This window comes from Triticum aestivum, chromosome 6B (assembly GCF_018294505.1).
Source record: "Triticum aestivum cultivar Chinese Spring chromosome 6B, IWGSC CS RefSeq v2.1, whole genome shotgun sequence".
NCBI lineage: Eukaryota > Viridiplantae > Streptophyta > Magnoliopsida > Poales > Poaceae > Triticum > Triticum aestivum.
In genome coordinates, this window is record NC_057810.1 from 190,197,983 (window position 1) to 190,207,313 (window position 9,331).

General features: G+C 45.0%; 1 protein-coding gene across 1 annotated transcript; it reads left to right on the forward strand.

The window, feature by feature from the left end:
- Positions 1–253: 253 nt before the first annotated feature.
- On the forward strand, positions 254–6,325 carry LOC123136515 (uncharacterized). The gene is made up of 10 exons (XM_044555911.1): positions 254–2,160; positions 2,273–2,380; positions 2,480–2,570; positions 3,138–3,256; positions 3,380–3,589; positions 4,168–4,437; positions 4,553–4,682; positions 4,781–4,914; positions 5,859–5,939; positions 6,046–6,325. Exons 1-10 carry the CDS (start codon positions 610–612, stop codon positions 6,130–6,132), a joined length of 2,781 nt encoding a protein of 926 aa, XP_044411846.1. The 5' UTR covers positions 254–609; the 3' UTR covers positions 6,133–6,325.
- The last annotated feature ends 3,006 nt before the right edge of the window (positions 6,326–9,331 follow it).

The window sequence follows — 9,331 nt, forward strand, 5'->3', positions numbered from 1 at the left end:
TTAAATGGATGTATCTATCACCAAGTTAGCGCTAGATACATCCATTTAAGAGACGGAGGGAATATCTCGCTTAGGAATGAAAGCAAAAAAAAAAGCAAATCCCAATGAGTATGAACTTTGAACTTGACCCAAAACGTGCTACCGTCTACAAATCACTATCACAGGAGGGGAATGGACAGGATGAGATCCATGGGTAAATCGAGGCGGAGGTTCCCCGGGGTACCGCATTGGCCATATTACTACGGCTTCTTTCCCCCGCGACTCCACGGGCCACGAGTAGCGCACTCTTCGTGGTCTGGTCTTCCAAGTCAAGTCCACCACCCCTTTCCACCACCGTCTTCCTCCCCACGCTGAATATAAATACCTCCTCCTCCTCCGGTCCTCCCCTCTACGCCTCACCAAACCCAAAACCACCGCCTCGTCGATCCCACATTCCACCTTCCCTCCCGTTTCCGCCCGCAAATTGCCTCCTCCATCCAAACCCTAGGCCTCAAGCCCTCCGCCACGCTCCCCCTCCCGCTCCTGCTCTGCGGCAATTCCGCGAACACCTCGCGCGCATCTCCCCGCGTTTCCACGGCCAGCCGGGCAACTTCTCCGAGCGCCCTGGCGATGGCGAACCACGAGGCCGCGGAGGCCGCCTCCATTCGCAACGAGGCCCGGGAGGTTCTAAACCTCTACTCCGACAGCGAGCACGAGGCTGCGCTGGCCCGCGCCGTAGTGCTCGCCGCCGTGCACCCGGGCTCCGCGGTCGCTCTCAACCTCGCCGGATTGATCCACCGCCACGCCGCCCTCATGGCGCGGATCGAAAGGGGCGCCCACGGCGACGACGAATACGACGACGAGAACGCGTCCGCGCTGGAGATGTACCACCGCCACGCCGCCCTCGACGCCTTCTCCGCCGCTGCGCGTCTCGCCCCCAACTGCGTCGTCACCAACACCGACCACGCCGTGGCGCTCGTCCACTGCCGTCGCTTCGAGGACGCGCAGAAGGAGTTTCTCCGCATGCTCGACACGGTCGCGAACAACGACCAAGCCGACCCGGCGCTGTACAACGTGTCGTACGACATGAGCGGGGACTCGAGCAAGAAGGGGAGAATGCGCGACGCCGTGAAGAGCGCCAGCACCGCCATGGAGCGCTTCGCGGCAAGAATCAACCACAGGATTCTGCCATTGGAGGCCGCCAAGTTGCTGGACGCCAGCAATCTCGGCGGGCCCGCTGCCGATGAAGCGCGAGACGGTGCAAAGCTTCTCGCCGAGACCTACCCCTACTCGCCGCGCGCCCAGCTACTCCGCGCGTACATCGACTTGGCACCAGTCCGTACCCTCGATCCGGCAATGGACAAGAAGCAGCTTCTGCGCCGCGCGCTCACCACCGTGTCTCAAGCGGCAGAAAACTTCGACCACTCGCTCATGGTTGCCTTGTTCCACGCCAAGCTCTTGTTCGTCCTGGATAACTTTGATGCTGCGGAGCGAGAGTGCCGCCGGGCACTTCGCATGGAGACACCGAATGACCCCAATTGGGATGACATACCTCCCATGGCTGCTCTTGGGGCAGATTCTGATTCCAGAGTATCTTATGTCAAGAAGCAGCTCCATGTCTTGCTCAAGCAGATCATAGTTGTGGCTGCACTATATTGGTCCTCTATGAAGAATGCACCGCAGGGCCAACGCGTCGTATCGGTGACGGTTGACACGCTACATGCGCACTATGATGGAATCGACAAGTCGGCAGCAAAGACCATATCTGATGCAACGCGCTTTCTCAAGAATCAGGAGTCATGGAGTTTCTGGATTTGCCTCAATTCCCGTTGTGATGGAAAGAAGTTTTCGGACACTAGTTCGCTCTGGCAACACACGTGCAGCAAGCACCGAGATGAGCTCTGGGGGAAGCTGCAGTCACTTATAGATCCAGAATATTGGGAAAATACATCACAGGATGATCACTCGTTGGTTGGGATAACTCTCAGCCACCAGTCTGACGCCTTCCTTTTACCAAGGGTGCAGGATATGTTTGAATCCTTGCTGCTTTCACCATCTGTTGGAATACAGGCAGAGCCCTTTGCTGAAATGCGACAAAGGAAATGCAGAGAAGGATCTGAGATCCTTGGGAGCATCAGGGAGAAGCTGAGGATGTTGCCTAAAGATACACTTAGCACTGAGGTCTAGCACTTCTACATATGGCATGGTTTCAATTTAGCATTCTTCCTTGGTTCACTGTTCTGCTGATAGTGATGTTTGTCAGACTAATGATTGGCTTGCTTGTTGATTGCAGTTTCAGGAGTGCTGTTCTGGAATAGAGAAATTATGGCTAAAGTTTCTTGAAGTTACTTTTGTGGACTATCGTGAGATCATTCTTCCCCTTGCGAGATCATACCAATGGGTCTGTTAACATCTGCAGTGATTAGTTTTTATAGTTATATATGCCCATTTGTTGGCTCAACTGCCCATATTGTGTGCTAACTGATAACCATCTTTGCAGATAGAATTGAAGAAACGGATTCCTTTTTATCTAAATCATCCTGGTACTAGGCGTATTGGATTTGCTGATGCCAATATTGATATTATATGCGGTAAAGTTCCTGCTGCCCAATGAATTTGTGTTAACTCATGTCACATTGACTTTTCCAGGAGCTTTTTGTTCTTCTGCTGTCATAGCAAATAATTAAGTTATATCTCAGCGATCAAAACCTGGCATTGCCCTAGTCTGCTTGTTTTATGCCTCCTTGATTCAGAGGAATTTCTATGTAGTTTATTAGTATTTCCATCCTTCGGAATTTTGAGTATTGCTCCCTCCGTTCCAAAATAAGTGTCTTAACTTTGTATGAACTTTAATACAAACTACAAAGTTGTACTAAGGTTGAGACACTTATTGTGTGGATGGGTGGAGCACTATATTAGAGGTTTTTTTACAGTGTAATATTCTATTAGAAGTTATCTGGTATGTAGGATTTGAATCCTTAGGATGTCCTCTTTTCCTATAGGCCACTTTGCACTCTGTTCCAAAGGAAAACTTCCATTCAGTCTAACCTCTTGGAAAATACTTTTTTGAATTAGCAAATACGTTGTTGCATGCTCTCAGTTTTACAATGTAAAATATGCTTTGTTATGTCACTGATACTTACAATTTCATAATACAGGAACTTCTGGCCAATCTGTCAAGGAAATGGCAAGCACCTCCAGTTCTCAACAAAGCCTTACTGTTTCCAACAAGAACAATGCTGATAAAGAATTGTCTATCTTGAGTGTAATCATACAGGTAAGAGACACTCGCATCTGGTCATGTCACCTTTTAACAACCAGCCTATAATTTCCTATGTATGTCTTCCTGTCATTGGGCAATCTGAAAAACCAGCCTATAATTTCCTTTGTATGTGTGCAGTCATTGTGCAATCTGAGGCATTTCAGAGATAAACTTCTGATGGGGCCACTTGTATGGATCCCGTCCGTTGAAAATCCCTGCATTGCACAGCAATTTTATGAAATCTTCTCTTCTTGGGAGAAAAACGACCACCACTTAACCGATGTTGTACTGACTTGCATGAAGACTCTTCTCTGCAGAGTTGCAGATTACAGCACTTTTTATGAAAAGGTTAGACCTCAATCACCATTGCATATATTTGCAAGACTGTTTAAGCAAAAATTAATTGAAGTTAGATTACAACGTGAAAGCAGAGTATGTAAACCAGTTCGGTGCTGATGCTACCTTCAATTTATTTTATTTGCATGTGTCCATTTCTTACTTTGTGGTCATTTTGGAGGTCTGCAACTGTTTTGAACAAAACATAGATGTGGTATCTTACACTCCACAGAGGGAAACAGTCCTAGTTCATACCAGAATTAACTTCTTTTTTCTTGTTATTTACTGTAATTTATGCATGCTGACTATTGATACCAAGTATATGCACTAGAATGGGCGAATTTAGGTACTCCCTAAAGAAATATAAGAGCGTTTCGTAAAGAAATAAAAGAGCGTTTAGATAACGCTCTTATATTTCTCTACGGAGTGAGTATTTTGTTATTATAAGCTCTGTTGTGTTTTGCATCGCTGTTGTGTTTCTTTTACGTTGTGTGTAAGTATTGACCTAAAAACAACTGCATTCTGCATCTGTCCTGTATGATCATGCACGCAATTAGTAATCCTGAATTCCTGGTGAATCAATTCCGCAGGTTGGGAAAACTTTTGCTTCTGAGATTGTGGCCACAATTCTCATTGAATTGCATATGTCAGAAACTTGTTTGCGTTTTAGAGAAAACAAGGAGACCAAGAGACATGTAGTGAACTCAGTCACGTGCGGAGATTGCATATGCCCAACACATTATCTTTTTGGGATCAAATTCGATGCTCAATTCAGCTGTAGGTGTGGGAAGTCCTCCGGTGAATACCTGTATACCACACTTTTCCATAAACTTGATGCCGGTTCACCTCAAACAGCAAAGGTATGCTGTATGCAATAGTTTTCTGCCTAGCCAACATTGTATAGGTGGATATTGACGCAAGAGTATTCTAGAAAGTAGGAAATATTGACTAGAGGTTTTAATTGTCCTTGTACAGATCAAGTCCTTTGCAGAGCTTCCGGTTCTATTGGATGAACAGTTTCGCGAGGACAACAAATGCGACCATTGTGGAAGTCTGCAGAATATTGATCTCTTTCTTTCAAACACACCACACTTCTTTACAATAGGTAACGCTACTTGTCTCAAATTATAAGTTGGCTTTTATTTTATTCATACATCATAGCTTGCAGTAGTTTACACCAACAAATATTCATCATGTTGGCAGTTTTGAACTGGCTGGGTGGCAGTGAAAGCCAGGACGCACTATCTGAAGTTCTGGCTGGCATCACGTCTCCCCTTGACACTGAGTTCTTTTGCAGAAGTGCTCATTCTGCAGCTATGTATGCTGTCACCTCCATGGTACGTGCACAACAAACTATTCTATTTTCCTAAATTGAATTGTTAATGGAGCTGAACAAATACTTTGATCATTTAATTCTCATGTTAAGGTAATCCTGAAATGAGAAAAAGCAATGAGCTATTTGTATTGGTTGACGTTCATGACCTTTTATAAGTTGTGTTGCTAATTATTTACTGTTCCTTGACTGTTACTGGAGGCCAAGCTGGTATTGTTCTAAGACTGAAGCAAGGTTCTTATTTTTGTGGAACAAAACGGATCGTGGTTAAATGGCGTTGTCACCTGGTTCAAATTTCCTAGGTTATATTGACAAGGCATTTTGCTGCTATTTCTAAAGAAGTGGATAGAAGGTTTAAACTATGATACATCATATCTGAGTTGGTTCGTACTTGGAGTTTGATAGATATTTGCAAGTTTTTGAATGGTCCTATCTGTGGCATATTTTTTCCTGCCTACTTCACTTATATCAAGATATTTAGAAGACTCGACAGAAGAATTTCAGCAAGAATCAATAGCTTGTGTGATCCTTATGTCGCTGAGTTCTTTTTATAAACGTTCCATTGATTGAACGGTTGAAGAAGTATCATATGTAGGTAAACTGGTTAGACCTTTTAAAGTCTGCTGCTCTCACAAGTATATTTTGCATTATTTTCCTAAACTTTATAGCGAATAGGAAATGGCCTCATCAAATCACATGGAGTGGTTGCAGAACATCTGCTGGAGTAACCTTTTATCTGCACACTTCTCTCTCTCTCTCTCTCTCTCTCTCTCTCTCTCTCTCTGTCTCTGTTGCTTTGAGTATTAGTACAGGCCTATTGCAAGGTTGGTTTGATGCTCTGGTTACTTAATTTGCCTGCTTACATATGCAAGCATAGTCACTCCTTGCAAATGCAGTGCAATTTAGTATCCATCTTATGCTAGCTTGCAATCCAAACTCCTCTTGCAGATCTGCTATGTTGATGACCGCTACGTCTGCTTTGCTCGCGACGAGGACAAGTGGGTCATATATGGCTTCGAGACTGTCGAGGTAAGTTACTCGTGACTCCTGGGTGTTGATCAAGGCCCTGTATTCTTTCTTGTAGCCATTTTATTCTTAACTTGCTGATTTGTTCTTGTGAACTTCCTGCGTGCAGAGAGAAGATAGTTGGGAGCATTTGCTAGAACGTTTCAAGGACTGCAAGCTCCAGCCTGAAGTTCTATTTTTCGAGGTCATCAAGTAGACTGTTGTATAGCTTTGCAGAATGCAAACCTCTGTCTGACGATCAGAGCCAACTCTGGACCCAGTTTTTTTTTTGTTTCATTGCCACCACTTTGATGCTGTTTGGCTTGGTCACTCTGACATTGAATACAGGTAAATTCTTCAGAGATGGTATAAATTGTTCTGTGTGTTCTTAACTCGAAATAAGGGCTTTATGGTATTTGTCTTTGGTAGTTGGAACCGATGAGTGATGCATATCTTGACTTCTAATGTCACATTTAATGCCACCACGTCGTTTTCTCTTAAGCCATAATGTTGATAATGGCTAGCTGAGAGAAGTGATTTTGATGCATCACCATCAGGAATCCACTGTAGGCTGTTTTTATTTCCTTTCTCTGAGTTTTTTTTGTTATAAGGTAGGCTCTAGGCTTCCGTTGTTTGTTTATGGCCCTTCGGCCTTTGTTTGTATCTGGTTTCATCTTGACCTTTTCTCTCTAATACAAGATGACGCTCATTTGGATGCGTGTTTGAGAAGAAGAAAAATTGTTTCAGTTTTATTATTGAAAATGTCGACCCTTTTCATAGATATGAGTATTGGGACTAGGTACTAAAATTGATGCTATTATAGTCTTGTTGTAGGAGATAGTTTCGAGAGAGGGGGTTGGGGATACCATTGTCCTCTTTTTTCTTTCCTTTTTTTTACATCGATAAAATTGTCCTCCTAACCATCCCAGCTTAATGCCATACCCTGTAATTATACACTTCTACTTTACATATACTTGAGCACTGGCATCTTCTATATCTAAATAAGGGCACCCCACTAGGTGATTTTCCTGCTTTCTCATTAAGCCACGTCACCTGAATACTCCCTCCGTACCAAAATAAGTGTCTCAATTTTGTACTAGCTCTAGTACAAAATTGTACTAAGCTCAAGACACCTATTTTGGGACGGAGGGAGTAGTAGCCATTGATGCAGCATAGACCGGTGGACTACAGCCGTCTGATTAAGTTTTGGCCAAATTTACTAAGTGCTGCCAGTAATAGCCAAGCTTTATTCATCGAAAACCACATGGAGTGGGATACAGTTCAGGTTATGGGGTTGGCCTAACCATACATGGCGCCCCGGACCCAAAGAAAGAGAATACTTGGCTAATCCATGTGCTTCTAAATTGTTCAAACGACCTTCATAACAGAAATTACAATGAAAGGATAATTGTTGGAGTCTAATCTCCTTGATGATTTCTCCATAAGCGCCCGTGCTGTCATTGTGGATAGCACTCACCACCTCCTTTGCATCTGATGCTATGACAAATTGATTTAAGTGAAGATGAGTTGCGAGCGCCAGACCTTCCCGGCACGCCATTGCCTCTAGCGTTGCCGGGTCATCCACTCCTCTTATGACTAGAGCCGAGCTTCCAAGGAACGTCCCCGTGCTATCTTTGCATACAGTTGCCGCTGTTCCCCGGCTTCCTTTTCTGCACCCTGCATCGACGTTGATTTTGGCATGACCCGTAGGAGGGGCTTTATGCTTCTTACTGCTGTTGTTTACCACCCTTGGTTCGATCCTTACCGGCTCCTGTCTCCCACTGATTACCTCAAGTTCATCGATATACCTATCGACACAGGTCATGGCATGTGGGCTCTGAAAAATGCCTTCATGTATAGCTTTCCGCCTTGCTGCCCAAATAGCCCAGAGAGTCACCGAGAGCTTCACAAATTCAGCATGTGATAACAGCTTCATTAGTGTAAAGAGCTACTACTTAGCCTTTGGTTCGGTGGTGGTCGCCAGTTTCTGCAAGAGTTCGCCGTTTACGAGCGCCTAGGTGCACTGTGACATCATGCATTCTAGGAGTGAATGTCTTCACAAATCAGGTGCCCCACATAAACCACATAAGTTAGACTGTGCCATATGTCTTCTAGCACGGACGTCGTTCGTTGGGATCGAGTGCTTTGAGAGTCTCCACAGGAACATCCTCACCTTTCCAGGAACTCGAGTTTTCCACAGATTCTTCCAAGATCTCTCCTCCATCGTCGCATTTGAAGTACCCGAAGTATTCTCAAGCCACGCTTCTCTTCTTAGTCTGGTAGCCACAAGCATGCGATATGCCGAACGGATCGAGAAGAGGACATTCTTTTCATGGTGCCAACTCCAAAAGTCTAGGATATTGCGGGTGCATAGGGGAATGCTTAGTATGACTTGCGTATCCATCAGCATGAACACGGCCTCCACCTTTTCTCGATCCCAACTTGCTGATGTGCTATCTATGAGCTCAGACACTAGCAGCGGGGTTTTTTGAGTAATGCACCCATAAGGTTTCATCATCTCCTCCCTAGGTAGCCAATTATCTTCCCAGATCTTCGTAGTTTCTCCAGTGCCAATGCGCTTAATCAGGCCAACCTACAGAGTGTCACGTCCTTCCACTATTGCCCTCCAAATCTGACTAGGGTGGTTCCCCAATGGAGCTTCCAAAATCGAACAACTTGGATAGTATATGCTTTTCAATATGCGCGCACTAAGAGAGTTCGGCTCCTGCAACAGCCTCCATGCCTGCTTGGCTAGCATGGCCAAATTTAAAAGTTCAAAATCCTTGAAGCCTAGCCCACCCATGCCTTTTGGTAGAGTCATGGTTTTCCACGAAACCCAATGGGGTTTTCGTTTTTCTTCCTTGCTCCCCCACCAAAATTTCCGGATTAACATATTTAGGTGTTCGCATAAACCTCGTGGCAATTTAAAACAGGACATTGAGAAGACCAGAACTGCTTGGGCAACCGCTTTTCACCAAAACCTCCTTGTCTAAGTTTAAGATCGTATTCCATCTTTGTAAGGACATAGAAAGGGGTTTCGGTAGTGACTGTCCTATCAATAGACCGAATGGTCATCAGTTGCCCTCACGGCCTAACGCCGTTTTTGAGCTCCATCACATGCTTAAGCCTGCTGAAGACATTGTGTTCTCGATCCACCCTTGCACTTTGCTCCATAGACGGTCCTTCAGATATTTGAAGGCACCATTTTTAGAAGAGCCTATATCCGAACGCATTTCTAAATATTTCTCATTTAGGGTCTCGTTTGGAACTTGCATCACCGTCTTTACCTCTGTCCGGATACTCTCAGGACCCCCCTTGCTGAAGTAGACCGATGACTTATTGTAGTTGATGCGTTGTCCTGAAGCTTGACAATACCTGTCCAGAACTAGGTTCACCTCGGTAGCACTCATACTATT

Coding starts and splice junctions, on each gene's coding strand:
- LOC123136515 (XM_044555911.1), top strand. CDS start 610: ATGGCGAACCACGAGGCCGCGGAGGCCGCCTCCATTCGCAACGAGGCC. Junction 2,381..2,479: donor TTGCGAGATCATACCAATGG/GTCTGTTAACAT, acceptor CCATCTTTGCAG/ATAGAATTGAAGAAACGGAT. Junction 4,438..4,552: donor GTTCACCTCAAACAGCAAAG/GTATGCTGTATG, acceptor GTCCTTGTACAG/ATCAAGTCCTTTGCAGAGCT.